The sequence below is a fragment of the Amblyraja radiata genome, chromosome 24 (genome assembly GCF_010909765.2).
Source record: "Amblyraja radiata isolate CabotCenter1 chromosome 24, sAmbRad1.1.pri, whole genome shotgun sequence".
Taxonomy (NCBI): domain Eukaryota; kingdom Metazoa; phylum Chordata; class Chondrichthyes; order Rajiformes; family Rajidae; genus Amblyraja; species Amblyraja radiata.
Genome location: NC_045979.1, coordinates 10053508 through 10072183, shown reverse-complemented (window position 1 = coordinate 10072183; position 18676 = coordinate 10053508). Strand labels below are relative to the sequence as shown.

The 18676-nt window shown below is 41.6% G+C and overlaps 1 protein-coding gene across 3 annotated transcripts in view; it reads right to left on the bottom strand.

Moving 5' to 3' along the window:
* scube3 (signal peptide, CUB domain and EGF like domain containing 3) overlaps positions 1–18676 on the bottom strand; it is a 261920-nt gene that overhangs the window by 129477 nt on the left and 113767 nt on the right. For all 3 annotated transcript variants that reach the window (XM_033042397.1, XM_033042398.1, XM_033042399.1), the window contains exon 4: positions 12341–12475. In XM_033042397.1, coding sequence (XP_032898288.1) covers positions 12341–12475 — 135 coding nt within the window. The remainder of the gene's footprint in view (positions 1–12340; positions 12476–18676) is intronic.

The following is an 18676-nucleotide window of genomic DNA, read 5'->3' as shown; positions in this document are numbered from 1 at the left end:
GAGAGGAAATGAATCATATAATGATGTTACTGGTAATGGCACTGTTGAACTGCATCGAACATAACACTCTGTACTTGGCATTTTAGATCAATCCTTCAGTCGGTGCTTTTATTGGGGAGGCTGCTGTATAGCCAGTTTTGCTTTTGTTGCTGTTCATGGAGGTTCTCTAAATCAATTCTAAATTGACTTTATTTGACTGCTGTTTACTGTTTACTGAGTAAATACAATACGTTTGCTCTGAAATAAATTGTTCAAGAGATGGAATGTGAAGAAAAGTCTCGACCCGAAACATCACCCATTTCTTCTATCCAAGTATGCTGCCTATCCCGCTGAGTTACGCCAGCATTTTTGTCTATCTTAGATCGTTTATAATATCCTGCCTCCAAATTATTCATAGTTATGGTAATGTCAATAGACTATCTCAATTAATGGTCAACTTTTCTTTTATCTTTGTTTTGATTACTCTCATTATTTTGCGATGTGCAAATGGCGGTGATTTCAGTGCTCTTTCGTGGGTAGGTCTGAGTGGGCTAAAGTGCACAAAGAGATATAGAGGTACTTAGTAAGTTAGTAGCACCCAAAGTGAGAATGTTAACTGACTGGATATTTTGCACCTGAGGAACGTTTAGGTGGAAAATGTGGAGGCAACTCCTTCTAATGCTCCACGGATACGTGAATAATGGCAAAGGTTTGCAGAAATGGAGATGTTATACATCTGTTAAATCCCAGAAACATAAAGCTGGACAATCTTTAACTAGAGTTGGAATTTTTTTTAAATTGTAATTAATAATTAGGAATCAAAATGATTGCCTCTCAGAGAAGTTGCCCTTGGAGCCCATTGCTACAAAATTTCAGCAGCACTCGAAGCGGCAAGTGGGATTCAGGCCAGGAATTGTCGAATCAGATTTTCTCAGAGTGAAGACCATTACGATTACATACTGTATCACAGACAAAACAGTATCTTGCAATTGAATTGTGTAATAATCTGCAAGGGAAATCCAAAGTAGATTTATTGAAGGAAAGTTGTGTTTGACAAACTTCACTGAGTTCTTCATGAGCTGGTTAAAGGGCCTGTTCCACTTTCATGACCTAATTCACAACCTTTTTTGCTCATGGACATTTTTCATCAGGCTAGAAAAATGCCCCAACCTACTTGATGCCACGAGTACCTATGACTAGCATCACGACCTACCGTTTAAATTCCATTTGGAATATTTTGTAGGACCAAGAAACCAAGAACCAAGAACTATGACCTCGTGGCGACCATGCTGCGAGTATGAGTCAAGGGCAAACTCGGCAGAGGTCGTGAATTAGGTCGTGAAAGTGGGACAGGCCCTTAAGGGGAATGTGGTTGATGTTGCTCATGCAAATATTCAACTTTCAGCAGCAAAAAGATGAGTACATGGGGTTAAAGGAAAAGGGGCAAAATAAAAGCCATTGCTCCTGAGCTCAATGTTCGCCTGATATTTTTAATGAGTTAGAGAAGTTAAAACTCAGAAATGTAATGAGTTTAAGATAAGAGTCTTCAGGCAGACATGGTGAAGCGGGCAAACAAGTGACAGATAAAAAGTTAATGGAGAAGTTTGCAAGAATAATATCAACAATATAGGAGAAACAAATCAATCATACAAAGCAGTGCCCGAACTGCAGAGTATCCAAACCCGAAACATCAGCAATCCATGTTCTCCAGAGATGCTGCTTGACCCACTGAGTTACTTCAGAAGGTACACAAAATTGCTGGAGGAACTCAGCGGGTGCAGCTGCATCTATGGAGCGAAGGAAATAGGTGACGTTTCGGGCCGAAACCCTTCTTCCCACAAAATTGCTGGAGGAACTCAGCGGGTGCAGCTGCATCTATGGAGCGAAGGAAATAGGCGACGTTTCGGGCCGAAACCCTTCTTCCTTCTTACTTCAGCACTTTGTGCCCTAGGCTGTTGTCCTAATTCTTTGAAGTAGCAGGCCAAGTTTAGAAGGCTATTGTAGAGGGAATTTAGATTTTCGGCTTTATAATTGAAAAGCTAGAATACAATAATAATCAACTTTCATAAAACACTGTTTCTGCTCACCACACTTCAGGAAGGAAGTCAGGACATTGTGTGAGACTATTAGAAAATGTTATTAAAATATCACCATGAATTAACTATTCACATTTTGTGGAGAGATTAAAGAAGGTCAGATTGCTCACTCCAACTTCGAGACTTCTAGACCGGGAGCGGGGCCGTAAATCGCCCGGCACGGCCTAAAATGGCCGTGGGACTTATCATCGCCCGCCTGGGGCTTCGACATCGGGAGAGTCATGGAGAACAGGGGAGAGAAAAGACTTTGCCTTCCATCACAGTGGGTCCACTGTGATGGATGTTTGTGTGAATTAAATTGTGTGTATGTCTAGGAATTGTCTTTGTTTGTATGGCTGTGGAAACAGAATTTCATTTGAGCCTCACTGAGGCTCAAATGACAATAAATTGTATTGTATTGTATTGTATTGAAAGCTAAAGAGAGGTTTCAGAGATGCTTAAAATAGCAGAAAGTGTTTGAAGACTAATGACGAAAAAAGCCTTTCCCAGGGCAGAAGTGTCACCAAACTGTTTTGATTTTCTTATGTGAGGGAGGATTTTCTTGCTTTTGAGGAACAGTAGAAAAGATTCACTGTGTAGGAAGGAACTACGGATGCTGGTTTACACCGAAGATAGACACAAAAAGATGGAGTAACTCAGCGGGACAGGCAGCATCTCTGGGGAGAAGGAATGGATGATGTTTCGGATCGACCCTTCCTCAGAGTGCATTGGTTATTTATTTTTATTTTTATTTTTATGATACTGCCTGTAAGGGAAATTCATTTTGTTGTCTCTAACTGAGACAATGACAATAAATTTGAATACAATACAATACAATACAATTCCTGAGATGGGGCTGTGCTGTCAAGTTATATCAAGTAACATTCTCCACGTAGAGGTTATCATTGAAATTTGGAACATTCTGATGGGGCTTGATGAGGCAGTTAAGAACACAGGATCTGAAAGCAAGAATAGGCCATTTGGTCACTGGAACCTGCTCTGCCATTCACGATGTGTAGGAAAGAAAACTGCAGATGCTGGTTTAAATTGAAGGTGGACACAAATTGCTGGAGTAACTCAGCAAGACAGGCAATATCTCTGGAGAGAAGGAATGGGTGACATTTCGTTCAGTCTGAAGAAGGGTCTCGTCCCGAAACATCACCCATTCCTCTCCAGAGATGCTGCCTCAGTTACTCCAGCATTTTGTGTCTACCTGCCATTCACGATGATCACCACTGATTATTTTTTACCCAGCACCACTTTCCTACATTAATTCTGCATCCACGGTGCCCTTAATATCCAAATGTCATCTATCTCTATTTTGAATTTATTTAGTATCCATTGATATTGTGGGGGTGATTCAGCGACTGGGAAAATCTAGAAACATAGGTTATTGAGTCAGGATAAAACGATATCCATTTAGGACTGACATGAGAAAATGATTCCTTCTCTCAAAGGGTATTTTGCTGATATTTCTTGATCTTATAATCTTATAAAGCGAGTAACCTGAAGGCATTTATTGAACGAAAGAGGCAAAAAAACTGGGGTTGCTATATGTGGATTGCAATGCCCAGCAGTGAGATGGATACCAACTTTCAAAGGGACGTACTTGTAGGGGAAAGCTTTACAGGATTACAATGAAATAGCAGGGAACTGGGATAAATTGGAGGCTTTTTCAAAGGCCAGGCACAGCATGATAGTTCTTCTCTGCTACGGTTCTGTGAGCATCTTCTGATGGCATTGATGTTTTTAGGGGGAATGCGAAATCAGAACAAAACAACTGAACTCTACAAGAGACAAAAAAAAAGAAATAGACAAAATAACCTCAACCACTTGACCATTCTAGTTGTAAAAATGGGTTCCCTGTGGTTTTCCAGATGTAAACACTTATCCACCCTTTCACTAGGCCATAATAAATTCTACCGTTCCACTTTTTCAACACTCACTAAGCACTCAGTTGGGTGTGCACGAGAGTTTATACTAAAGAATATTACGCTGACTTAGTTTGTGGATGCCATCAAGAAGAACAAAAGTGCAGGCAAAGCTTCTCAAAGTTGTGAACTGTGAAGCTTTTCAAGTCAGCCAGCTGGGAACCAGAGATTTTAATAATATGAAGCATTGTAACTGCCTGGCATAACTGTTAGAGTTCCCAGAAATGAGAGTCCAAAATCACTGCCTCGACACAAGTATCTCACAACTTACTACAGTATCAAAGAGGATAAATTTGTCTGTTCCTTTCATTGGGGTAAAGGAGTCTCGATATTATAATGGTTATAAAGGCATTATATGGCAATAATATGGCAAGGTTTCCCTCCTGCCCATGTGTATTTGATGCACTAGGAGGAGTCTAGATGTGTACAGCAGTGCCCAATGGCATGAAACACAATACCAGCTCCCATTTTCATGATTTTCTGTGTTGCACATGAATACTAGCAGGTCGATACTACAGTGTGGCCGCGTGGCTTGTCGTTAGCTTTGGGGGGCTCTCTAACGGAGACCTGGACCATACAGTCCAGCACTGAGGACTTGTTTCAGATTATCCACCAATAAACATTTTATTGTACCCTTGACTGTTGGATTGCAATCCCTACCCTATAAACATCAATCTTGATCGTGAGCCCGGCTCACCTCCAGCCCAATCCCAAGCACAACACTTACCCACCCCTAATATCCAATTGCGAGCTCAGCCTCCGACTCTTGGATGCAACCTACTCCTTCCCCATCCAATGATTGAACCGGACCCTCAAGCTCCCAAACGCCCCTAATATTATTTCCAAGCCCCTTATTTCCACTTTCCTATCCCCTTCAAACCAGCCCCACAACCGACCTGTTTCCCTCCACATGCGCCACAATAGCAACATTTTAAAATGGGTGAACACTGGAACAAAATGTTTGTTAGGCCACTGCACAATGCTGGCTTAGTACACTTTTCCAGGCTCTGCATAACCTCTAGCCCAGGGTATCTGCACATTCTCAGATATCATCTGTTTCGGTAATGTATAGTTAATATGCTTGTATAAAATTCCTTCATTGGTTTAATAACTACATTAAAACAGAGCACAAAGGACATGATGTGAATATATCAAATAGGCAAAGCTAAATTCCTTGGCAGCTTATATGACCAGTGTTAAAAGGCTAATTATGGCTGCAGACTGTGGACAATAGGTGTAAGGGTATCTCGGGTTAATGGCCGTACCACAGCTAATGAACAGTTGTGTTTATAAGTAAAACAACTTGTGCTTGCTTGGAATTTAATACCACAGCAATTAACTGCAGGAGATATCAATACATACCCTGAACAGAGGTTGCAGAAGTTACTGTTAAATATGGACACAACAAAGCTCAAGAAAACCATGAACAGCATCTCAATATTGTATCAACCTTCTAGGATAAAAATGATATTCCCACATATTACTTTCCTGCCAAAGAGCCATTGTGCAGGTGACTTTTATGGCATTGCATAAATCATCTATAGCTTCCCAGAACATAGCATTACAACAGGCAGTAAAAAGATTTAGGGAGTTTGAGGTTTCATTAAAGTATAAAGACCCATTCATTTTCTGCATTATATTTTACATACTGTATAATGAGCTGTCTGAGCAGCTGAACAGGCCAGAGGTGGAACGACACTGACTCTACACACTTTCCTGGGCAGCTCCACAAGACATTCACACACAGTCTCAAAGAGCTCCCTTCATTTCTTTCACTCACAGTTACGAGTTTGCTATTTTACTGCTCGATAATGGATACCAGAAGTATGGCACTGTTCTCAACAAACTATCGTTTTGCATCTATTAAACCAATTCCACATTATATTTAAACCTAGTGCCTACACATACAATCCCATAATGCTGTTAATCTTTAGCAATTGATTGAGGATCTGAAAATCAATTATTTTCTGAGTGAACCATGTTTAGAACTACGTCCAGGTCATTTTGAGTCAGTTGGGAAAATTGACCTGGTGCTTCTTGTACCTTGTGTGGTTTGGACACAGGTATACACGGGATGAGGATGTATGCCATGCCATGCATTGCAATGTCATTTTGAGCATGTTGTCCAAGATGCACCCATTGATAGACACTTGCTGGATAATGTGGTGCCCTCGGCACAGGACTCTGGCGAGTGAATAACTTAACGAAGACCTTGGGCCAAACCGTTGCCTCAATACCTCTCGAGTCAGCAAACTGTGTCCACACATTCCCCCCTCCTCTAGCCAATTTCTTGTCCTCCAATCCCTCATTCCCACCACACCGATGCCAATGTGATCCCTCATTCGCATGTTCACGCCAATGGCTCAGCGCCCTTAATCCCTACCACTGCCACTCAATAAACTTGCCACATAAATCCCTAGTCTGTTCTCCCTCCACCCCCCCCCCCCCACACTCTGCACACCCCAATGCCAGTAAGTCCCTGCAGGAGAAGGGCTGGTGGGTAACTTCAAGCCACTAAGTGAGTCTGGGGTGGAACTCTTGAAAACATCTGGTGTGTCGTCCCCAACTGTATTTATATGCAATAGGAAATCAAACAAAACAGACAATCCCCCTCCGACTGAGTGCCATTCAAGCACATTTTAGTCCAAAAGGACAGTACCACTACAATTGGATACTTCAGCAAATTTGATTTCAGATTATTAACATGTTATTTAATTTGATACTTTTAAAGCAACAAAATAATTCAGTGAATAAACACAAAAAAGCTGGAGTAACTCAGTGGGTCAGACAACATTTCTGGAGAAATGGAATAGGTGACTTTTCAGGTCAAGACCCTTCTTCAGACTGAGAGTCAGGGGAGAGGGAAACGAGAGATACAGGCGGTAATATAAATGTTATCTCTCGTTTTCCTTTCTCCAGACTGTGAAGAAGGGTCTCGACCCGAAACGTCACCTATTCCTTTTCTCCAGAGATGTTGTCTGACCCTCTAAGTTACTCCAGCTTTTAGTGTCTATCTTCGGTTTAAACCAGCATCTGCAGTTCTTTCCGACACAAAATAATTCAGTGCATCAGTTTGCCACAGATGGAGCACACAGCTAACTATGTGGCTCGCTTGTGATTTGAGATGGTTTTGATTTCGTTCAGCAAAATAATTCACTGAAAGCTTTTGATTCAGTTTGAGTTAGAGACAAGTGGATTAAAAACACTGATCAACATATTATTTACTGCAAAGTTTTTCTGAGAATTATTGTATTCAGGAAATAAGTAAAATATATTAACTTACGTTTACAGACACTGAACAGGATATTGGAGGGCGAGAGCGATTCAAAGGCTCAGAACGACAATGTTTTTGTTGTATAAATAGGCAGTGCTGGAGATGGCTAATATTTGAGGTTTAAATCTGTCTGTGATTATAAAGAAACCTGAAAATGCCCTGCTTGGTTCAGTTCAAATAAGCATCAAGAGGGAAGGCATAGATAGCTGGCCATGAGAATTAGACAAGGACAAGCATACTCATTTCCTGACGATGTTAAGGAATTACTGTATATTTCATGTATAAAATATGTGCTGGCCATTCCCAAGTAAGAAAGTTATGAAATAAGACAAGTAAAGTCTGCGGAGTTTCTGCATTCTCTCTGTGACAGTGTGAGTAGCCTCTGGGTGCACGGGGTTCCACCCACATCCCCAAGACGTGCAGGTTTGTTGGTTAATCGGCCTCTGTGGGCTGCCATTAGTGTGTGGGGACTGGAAAGGCGGGATGGCATACAGCTCGTGTGGGTGAGTAATCTGTGGCTGGTGTGGTCTCGGTGGGCCAAGGAGCTGGTTTCTATACTGCAACTCTAACCTAAACTAAGGCAAACTGCAGTGGACCCATACAAGTAGGTCTGAGATTTGCCAAGTGACAAATGGTACCATGTCTATGGACCACTCAATCACCAGGGTCCATTTGTAGCCCAGTGGGAGAGCCCAGTCCTGTTGGGACTTTCCAACATCATGCTGGCCTCTATGCCATTCTGATTCCACGTCAATCAGGCCTGGTGCAGAATCATGCAAGCTGTTTATTTCAAGGGGGGTGGGGGGGATTCTCGGTCTGCAAAGATGAGGAAGGTAATTAACTTTAAATAATTGAGTTGAGATGTTTCCATCGTTTTGCAAATACATCAATGTGTTTTTGGTTAACTTTATCTTCATCCCCAGCTTCAAAGAGTATTGCGGGGGAAGGAAGGGGCAGGAGCACAAGGTGATGCTGCCTGAGGTCTCTTCACCCCTGACCTTGAACTGTCTCCCAGGCATGGAGGGTAGGTGTGGATCAGCCCCCTGTATCCGGCCTGTGTTGTGCACTCAGCAACAGTGGGCAGTGACACCAGGAGGTGGGCTGGGCTCAGCACGATCCAACCTCCTGACTCTTGGGCGTCTGCATCAGGCTGCGCCTGAAGAGTGGGCAAGATTGTAAATCACACTCAATATGTGTGAAAGCCCCCTGCACACAGATTATCCTTCACCCTGCCAGGGGCAGGGTCAGAGGCAAGTGACCTCATAACCAGCACTGGTTTCCTTCTGGAGCTGCTTTGTGTGCAATCCCTCGGTGGTATTGCCTAGAAATGGCTCTGAATTTGTTCATTTGACTGAAAAATAATTTTGTCGCTTTAACCGTTGAAGCAGTCTGAAGAAGCCTATTTCTCTGGCAATGTTAACTCACTTTCTGTCTCCATTGATACTACCTGGATTGCTGACTTTTGTTCCAGCTCTTGTTTGATATAAATTTGCCCTCGATTTCATGCACTTATCATGTATAGTTTGTATGTTATACTGCATTTCCAAAATATGGTGCCACCGATTACAATGGAACTGCATTGTATGATTTAGTTTAGTTTAGTTTATTGTCACGTGTACAAAGCTTTTGTTGTGTGCTAACCAGTCAGCAGAAAGACTATACATGATTACAATTGAGCCATCTAGTGCACAGATATTGGATACACTGAATAACATTTAGTGCAAGATAAAGTCCAGTAAAGTCTGATGAAAGATAATTTCCAATGAGGTTGATGGTGGCTTAGTAGAAGAAGAATATAGGCCAGTTGCTTTGGGATTGCTTCACACTGGGATTGTACCCGATGGCCAGATAAACTGGCCCTGCATTCTCCCAGTCAGATCTTTCTCTGTGAATTCCACCTAATTTGCTCATGGATAAATAGCCGCTATAAACAAATTACACCATCTTGTGCTGTAGTGTGGCATAAATATCAAATGCTGTGGTCTGGTGTAAAGGCAAGGCACATAAACAGTTTTCTGAAGGGAGAACAAAAAGTGCTGAAAACACACAAGCCCAGACATTCTTTAGCTATCAGAGATGGGTGTGCACTAGTATTGTGCACTGTACATGTGCAATTAGTTTAGTTTAGTTTAGAGTTACAGCATGGAAACAAGTCTTCGGCCCACCGAGTCCATGCCAACCATCGATCACCAGTTCGCACTTGTCCAATGTTATCCCACTTTGGCATCAAACCCTACACACTGGAGCAATTTTAGCAGCCGACAAACTCGCAAGGCTTTGGGATGTGGGAGAAAAACCAGACCACCCAGAAAAACCGACGCAGTCACAGGGAGAACATGCAAACTCCACAAGGACAGGAGCTGAGACCAGGGTCAAAACTTTTGGGACCAGCTGCACCACTGTGCCACAGTAACTTTCTATCATACATGATGCACACTCAGCACCATCGGAATGACTTGCACAAGTAAATGCTCACAAAGGCTGTCCTCCCAAAACAGGTGAGTTGTGGAGCACTTGCAAATTGGGGATGGGTGGGAGTATGTGGTGAGAACTTCATAGTCAGATCAATGGTGTTTAGATGTGTAATTGGGTATGTAGGGGAGTTGTGGTGGGAGAGGGGAGTCCGAAATGTAATCTTACCAAGGTCAATGGGAATTACAATCAGGGGTCAGATTAAAATCAGCAACAATGGTCTGAAGAAGGGTCTCGACCCAAAATGTCACCCATTCATTCTCTCCAGAGATGCTGCCAGTCCCTCTTGCACTACATGGAATAAAGTCCCAGCCTGCCCAACCTCTCCCAACAGCTCGGGCCCTCAAGTCCTGGCAACATCCTTGCAAATCTTCTCCGCACTCTTTCCAGCTTAGTTTTCAAAATATATACTCATCCCATTGAGAATAGATGGTAAAGGAAATGGAGACCTGAGATTCATATGAAGAGGCATTGAGTATAAAACCTTAGAGGTAATGTTGAAATGATAAACAACATTGGCTAAAACACGACTGGAGTATTGCTTCCAATTCTGGAGAGAGGTGCCAGTACTGTTCCATGGCTGAAAGATTTCAGCTGGAAGGTTCGATTGGAGTAGCTGATATTGGTCTCCTTCCAGAAAATAAGTTTAAAAAGGAGATTTGATAGAGATAGCTTTTAACTAGGCTCCTGGATTTGCAGGGAATGGAGGGATATAGATCACTTATAAGCAGACAAGAGCTTTTCAGCTCAATAAACACAAACATTGTGGGTCAAAGGACCCATAACTGTGCTGTACTGGTCAATGTTCTATGTATAAGATCTTGACAGGTTTGAAGGGAGAGGAAAAAGTCTGTTTTGAGAGCCAAGGACATGTTTTGAGAGCCAAGGACATGGATTCAAAGTGATGACCAAAATACTCTGCTGCAGTATGGAAACAGCATCAGAAAGGCATGGAATAGCAAGAGAGAAAAATAACTCAAGGCTGGGGGAAAAGAGCAGGAGAATGGGATTGAATAGATGTCGGTCCACCTACATTCATGGAGTTATATGGCAGGGAAACAGGCCAATCAAGATGCTTATCGAGGCTAGTTCCAATTTCTGGCATTTGGCCAATATCCCTCTAAACCTTTCCTGTACGTGTACCTGTCCAAATATCTTTAAATGAGCCAACTGGATTTGAATTCTATGATTTTGTGATAATCTTATGTGGAGAATATTTTAGTTCAATTTTGCCCATAAAATACCTATTGTGGACAGCATCATACAAGTCAAAATTTCACTACCAAGACTTACTAAGACTGTACCACTACAATAGATTGCTACAGCACTAATCTAATAAATAAATCAATCATAGAGCACACAAAGAGACGAGTTAACCTATCTTATTCTTTGGGAGAATTGTCTAATATACAACTTTACTTATTTTTGAAGAATATTTTCAGTGACCCAGGTTCAAGCCTGATCTTGGGTGCTATTTGGAGTTGAAGCATTCTCCTCCAAACCAGGTATTTCAGTTTCCTTCATCACCCCAAACCCTCTCACCACTCCCCCCCCCCCCCCCCCCCCCCCCTCCCCCCCCCCCCCTCCCCCCCCCCCCCCTTCGAGCCAGCAGCGCCATTCATTGTGATCATGGCTGATTGTCCTCAATCAATAACCTGTGCCTGCCTGCCTCCCCATATCCCTTGATTCCACTAGCCCTAAGAGCTCTATCTAACTCTCTCTTAAATCCATCCAGTATAGAAACATTCTTCAGCCCTGGATGCAGTCTGAAGAAAGGTCTTGAAAGGATCGTCTTATGTCAAATTCCAGTCGCAGAAGCTACCTGTCCTGCAAAGTTCCTTCTTCAGCTTGCTTCGTGCTTAAGATTCCAGCAGCTGTGGACCTCTTGTTTCTCCACTTTGCTAACTCTCCCTTTGGTGGAAGTAATTCTTATTTATTCGACCAGAATCACAGCAGATGCACTCTTTCTTTGTCAGGGGTTGTAGTTTAATCCCGTGAAAGTTAGCTGACGACTCACGAGTCTTTCATTGGAATCTGAGCGGCCCTATAACTCAGTGGTCCCCAACCTTTTTTAGCTCATGGCCCCCTTGGGATCTTTTAATTTTTCTGTGGCCGCCCCTGGCATTATTAGCGGAAAAAAAGTACTTCAATATTATAATACCTTCCATAAAAATATCAGTGTCTATTAATTGCACATATATTCTCTTTTATTCTATTCCACAAACATCAAAAATATTTCAACTACATAGATTTAAATTTATTAGAACTGAAATGTAGGATGCAACAGGGTGGTAGCTCTGTGGCCCCCTTCATTGAACCTGTGGCTCCCTAAATCCCAAAAAATGTCTGTGGCCCCCCTGAAATTTGCCATGGGGGCCATATGGCCCCAGGTTGGGAATCACTGCTATAACTGGCCTGAGGTAACTGGACGAGTGAGGTGCCAAACACACATTGCATGTTTAAAGAGGTATAACTGGTATAACTGTTTCTCGGGAAGAGATTAATTCCGTACATTGATAACATGTGATAACAATAGCATGAAACAGAAGTGAAGCCACTTGATTTCTCTTCAACCCATTGATATGTTTTAAGAGTTAAGATAATCCAACCTTCAGGACGTAGGATGCAGGTGTGCTGGTTGTCACTGAGGAAGAATCCCTCCCGACATCGGCACTCGTAGCTTCCCATCATATTGACACAGATCTGCTGGCATCCACCATTGCTATCTCCACACTCATCCACATCTGGAGAAAGAAAAACAGAAGTCATTAAAAATCACTGATGACCTTAAATCCCAATACACTGAACCTGATCTCATCTCTTGTTGCGTGTCATTGTCTGTAACTAATTTTCACCATTTGAGCCAACAATGGCCTGTTTCCTTTATCATTATTACTTTTTTGCGTACGTTTCATTCATTTGTTCTATATTTCTCTATATCACTGCCTATATGTCTCATTTCCCTATCCCTGACCCTCAGAGTCTCGACCTCGAACGTCACCTATTACTTTGCTCCAGAGATGCTGTCTGACCCGTTTTGTGTCTATCTTCAGTTTAAACCAGCATCTGCAGTTCCTTCCTACACAACCCCTCTCGATTGCTAGGTACAAGCTGATGAGCAACACATATTGCAAATGTAAATACATGGAGTGCTGGAGTAATCCAGCGGGTCAGGCACCATCTCAGTTGAACATGGTAAGGCGACGTTTTGGGTCAAGACCCTCCTTCAGATGTATTGTTGGGGGGGGGGCGGGGAGGAGGATGGGGGGAGAGAATAGCTAGAAGAGATGAAAGGCAGGACATAGGCTAGCAGATTATTTGCCGACAAAAGCCAGAGAAGAAAAGACAGAAGGTGCGAGACAAAAGGATTGAAGAGTTGCCAATTGTGAAGCATGGGGAAGGAATGTGGGTGGAAAGGGAGAGGGAGGGGAATAATAGGTATGAGTCCAGGTGGGGCACAGGGGAGAGGGGGACGGGGGCTGCTGTTATAAACTCAGAATTTTATGTCAAAAAGTGCAACAAATTCATATCCTCTAAGTGATGTAACACTGAGAGGCTTCTCCCAACCTTGCCACTTCTGTGGGAAGAAGATGCAATGTGATATGGCGTTAGATTCATTGAATCATACAGCACAGGAACAGGTGCTTCAGTTCATCATGTCCATGCTGATCATTAAGGACCCACCTATATTAATCCCCTTCACCAGGACTGGATTCATGGCCTTTTATTTATGTGCTCTCCAAGATACCTTTCAAATGTGAGAGCATCACTATCTTCTCAGGCAATGCTTTGCAGGTTACAACCACTCCCTGGGCAAAATATTATATCCAAATATTATTTTACTTCTTTTAATTAAGTTTAATAGTTTTGATTAATTTATAAAATGATAATTGTAAATAAATGTGCTATTTATTAATTTTCAAAATTAATTTAAAGTTTTTGAATGTACTTCAATTGTTTTCCATTTCTTTAAGCATGGGAGACATTTACAAACAATTGAAAAGACCCTTGACCACATGAGCCATCAGAAGCCCATTGAGGTGGATCAGGAATGGACCTCAGGGTCCTTCACTTGAGGCCGAATTTCCACAGATAGACTGCTTTGTGGGATGTTGGATCTGCACAATTGCAAAATTGAAGCTGCATTCAGCGATAGAAAGGGAACAAGCTTGAGTTTCCAGCCAGGTCATAAGAATATAATAACATAGAATATAGAACCAGTAGGCCACTCAGACCCTCAAGCCTGCCCTATCGTTGAATATGACTATGGCTGAACTGCCTCAGGTTTCATTTTCTCTTCTGTTGCATTTGTAGATACTCCTCACATCCCTGATCTTTCCAAAATGTGTCTACTTCCTCTAAAAACTCTCAAAAATTCAGCTCCCCAAACCTCTGAGATGGAAAAATTGGGAGAATCATTTGGAAGATCTACAATTTTAAATGATTGTTTCCTAATCCTGAAACTATGTCCTTTCCTCTGAGATTCTTCTACTGGTGGAGAGATCTCCATGTCTTGCATATCTCAAGCACAATCCAACCCATTAATAAAGAGAAAAAAGAGATGGAGAGCGGAAGTTGGGGTTGAAAGGAATGATGAAGAGAAAAGATCGATATCTGTTTGGGGTGCAGACAAAGGTTGTCAAACTAACAATTACTTTAAAAACCAGCAGTTGTAAACAGAGTAGTAACTGCGAAACAGAGACATAAAGCCCACAACTGTAGATAGAGACAGTGAGGAAATTTAAAAAAATGTATTATTAAATCCTTTGAACTTAGATGTGCAGAGATGGAAGATGAAGTGTAGATCCTGGAACTTACACTGGGCATTGTTTGTAGCAATGTATGAGACAGAATACAGACATCAGAGAGTGGAACTGAGAATTAAACGGAAGGTATACGGAATCTCAACACCTCCATTAAACCTGCAAGTGCAACCCTGTCACATTGCATGTAGGAAGTAATTGCAGACGCTGGTTTAATCTCAAGATAGACACAAAAAGTTGGAGTAACTCAGCGGGTCAGGCAGCATGTCTGGAAAAAAGGAATAGGTGACGTTTCGGGTTGAGACCCTTCTTCAGTCTGAGAGTCAGAGGAGCATCACATTACATTGCTTACTTCCTCTATCGCAAACCCACTCTTATGTGTCTAACTTCAGTCTCCCATATTGTTCCAAAGATTGTTAACTTGACAGTTTTAGTTTGCACGCTGTCACGCCCCCCCCCCCCCCCTTCTCTGCTCCATAAAATATGTGTGTGTTATTTTACCTTAACCAACTCATATTGCCAAGAGTATCCAATGTTTTCTGCACTTGATTTGAAATTCTAGCACTTTAACTTATATGCTCTGTTAAAATGGCATCTCTTGTGCTGTCTCAAGTGGACACAAGTGGATTCAATAGCACTTGTCAAAGAGCAAAGCGGTTTGTCCAATATCCTGGCCAATATTTACTCATCACTCAACAAATCCATCTATCACCTCCTGACATTTAATTGTATGAACATAATTGAATCTCCCACTATCAATTACCTTGGGGTTACAAGAACAGGTCTGGGCTAAGAAGCCTGTGACGAGTAACTCACCCGCTAACTCACAAAGCCTGTTATCATCCACAAGGCTCAAGTCAGGAGTATGATGAATAGTTCCCAATTGCCTGAATGAGTCCAGCTTCAACAACACCCAGGAAGCCTAACACCAGGCAGGACAATGTAGACACTGCATAGGCATCCCATCCACCTATTCACTCACTCCACTACCGATGAACAGTAACGCCAGTGTGTACATCTACAGAAGGTAGCGTAGCAACTCACCACGACTCCTTAGTCTGCACCTTCCAAACCCACAACCTCTACAATCTAGAAAACAAGGACAGCAAATGCATGGAACACCACCACCTGGAAGTTGACCTCCAAGCTACGCGCCATCCTGACTTGGAAATATATTAACGTTCCTTCACCGTTGTTGGGTTAAATTTGCTGAACTCCCTCCCTAAGAGGTAGTGGGTATACCCACACCACAGGGACTGGCAGTTCTCCACCATCTTCTCAAAGGCAATTAGGGATGGGCAATTAAATGCCGGCACAACCTGCATCGCCCATATCCCTTCAATGAATAATAAAAAAATAAACTTGTTTGTCAAGATTTGGTGTGTGAAAATCTACATTACAACAGGAATAATACTTAAATGATGCTACATTGGGTCCTAAGCATTTTTCGGACATTGAAACTGCTGAAGACACTAAGCCTCAAGCCTGCTCCATCATTCAATAAACCCAATGCACAACTAGTAAAGTGACTGCCTCATAGTCTTAGGGACCCGTCCAATCCTGACCTCGGGTGCTGTCCATGTGAAGTGTGCAGGTTCTCCCAGTTTGCATGGCCTTCCTCTGAGTGCACCGCTTTCCTCCCACATCCTAAAGATGTGCAGCCACAGGGAACTGCAGATGCTGGAATCTTGTATAGAACACAAAATACTGGAGTAACACCAGCAGGCCAGGCATCACCTCTGGAGGAAATAGATAGGCAACATTTCGGGTCAGGATACTTCTTCACACAGCAAGTCTGAAGAAGGGTCCCAATCCAAAACGTAGTCTGGCTATATCTTCTTGTGATGCAGCCTGGCCCTCTGAGTTACTGCAGCACTTTAAGTTCTACTCCTAAAGATGTGTAGGTTGGAAGATTAGTTGGCCAATATAAATTGTCGATGTATAGGTAGGTCGAGGAATCTGGAGGAAATTGTTGACAATATGAGGGAACTTAAAAAAGGATTATTGTAGGAATGTTGTTTAGTTGATAGTCGGCATGGGCTTGATGTTTCAAAAGGCCTGTTTCTGCACTGTATCTCTCTGTGACTCTTCTAGCAGCTTAGCAACTTTCCCAATGGGAACCATTCTGAAACAAACAGTTTACCAAAAAAAAGACAAAATGCAGTTTGTGATTAAATAGTAAAGACATATGGCTTGTTTTTACTTTATTTGAAGTACTTTTTGCATCACGTCATTTTATCGTAAATGAACCTGTGATTAGAGTATCAACATTTGGAAATTGGAGCATTAAGGTTTAAACTGGCGTCACATCCTCACAGGACGAACATGGAGACATTCCCAACACCACATTCCTTTCTGGGAAGAAAATGAATTTATTTTCTGAAGTGGAACTTGAAGTAAGCTCAAGGATTTTGGAGTAGATATGGGGAAGTACTAGACACGAGGGGGATATTTGAAAGACTGAATTAAGTAGCTCAGATTTCTACGTCAGTAAACTTGCTCCCTCATGGTGAATCTGGCTAGCTGTCTGTGACAACATCCATGACTACTTTGTTCAGCCAACACCCCATGCATTTTACACAGAACAGCGCCAGTTCCTAAAGATCTAATTAAATATTATTAACAGTTATAGTGATTTTATATTCAAGTCTTGCCTGAATAATTGACATCTAATTGCAAATTTAGTAGTTTTGTTTAAAGTAAAATTGGCCTCGGATAAAAAGGACAAAAGGATATAATGGAAATCTGAAATAAAAACAGAAAATGGCAGAAACACAAATCAATCAGAGCAGAAAAAAAGGATAGCTTCAAGTGAGCTTCTTTGTTAGTCAATCTTTTACAGATGATGTACATGGCATCTGGAGCCATTATATTTATAATAGTAGCAACAAATAAACAGCGTATTTAATGAACAGATCCACTGCCTGCAGCGTTAACTGATTATAGAAACATAGAAACATAGAAAATAGGTGCAGGAGTAGGCCGTTCGGCCCTTCGAGCCTGCACCGTCATTTAATATGATCATGGCTGATCATCCAACTCAGTATCCTGTACCTGCCTTCTCTCCATACCCTCTGATCCCTTTAGCCACAAGGGCCACATCTAACTCCCTCTTAAATATAGCCAATGAACTGGCCTCAACTACCTTCTGTGGCAGAGAATTCCAGAGATTCACCACTCTCCGTGTCCTAACCTCATCTCGGTCCTAAAAGACTTCCCCCTTATCCTTAAACTGTGACCCCTTGTTCTGGACTTCCCCAACATCGGGAACAATCTTCCTGCATCTAGCCTGTCCAACCCCTTAAGAATTTTGTAAGTTTCTATAAGATTATCCCACATACCTATTTGTGTCAGTGTTATTATCCTGCCACACTCTAGTGTTAATATAAATGTTAATATAATTTGTCCAACATATTATTGTCCAACGTATTAACATGATTTTCCACCATATATAGTGATGTAAAAAAGATTTTCCTGCTTTGCACAACTACTAATCATTTTAATTTGTACTTCCTAAAATGCAATTTTCCAAGTATACAAGGTTTATGTAAAATAAGACCATAAGCAAGGAAGTTAATGCAATTTGCCTGTACTACATTGCTACAATGTTCCAGGTAAATACAGGTTTAAAAAATAATAATTTGTTTACTATGTACAAAAGGTAACGCAATGTAACTGATCATTGATCAATAATAGTGAAAGAAGATGTAATTTAATAATGCCTCTTGTAATCATTAGTGGTTACATCCAAAATCTCATCATTTAGGTTAATGTATTTCAAAAGTTGAGAAAAACGTTGAAATATCTGTAAAATAACTGGCATGTGTCATAAATTATAAATAAATAATTTATAATGGATTCCGTAGTAATGGAAAATGGTTTGTACAATTTGCATGATGTAAGTGATATGGTTTTTTAAAATAATTATCAATAATGGGCAGCTTGCAATAAAATCTACTTTGAAACACAGTTCATAATTTAAAGCACACATTTTTTTTCTCAGACATAAAGTCTTAGGTGAAAAAACATAGGCACTGTGTTAGAATTGAACTCAGCAGTAAGACAGGGAATACTGTTAAACATTCACCAGTCAGTCAGCCACACTAGTTAGTTTTGACCCACTGACTACAAGCTGGCTTTCCCCACTGTACTTGCTTCAATGCCTCTACAGCTTCTTGGCCA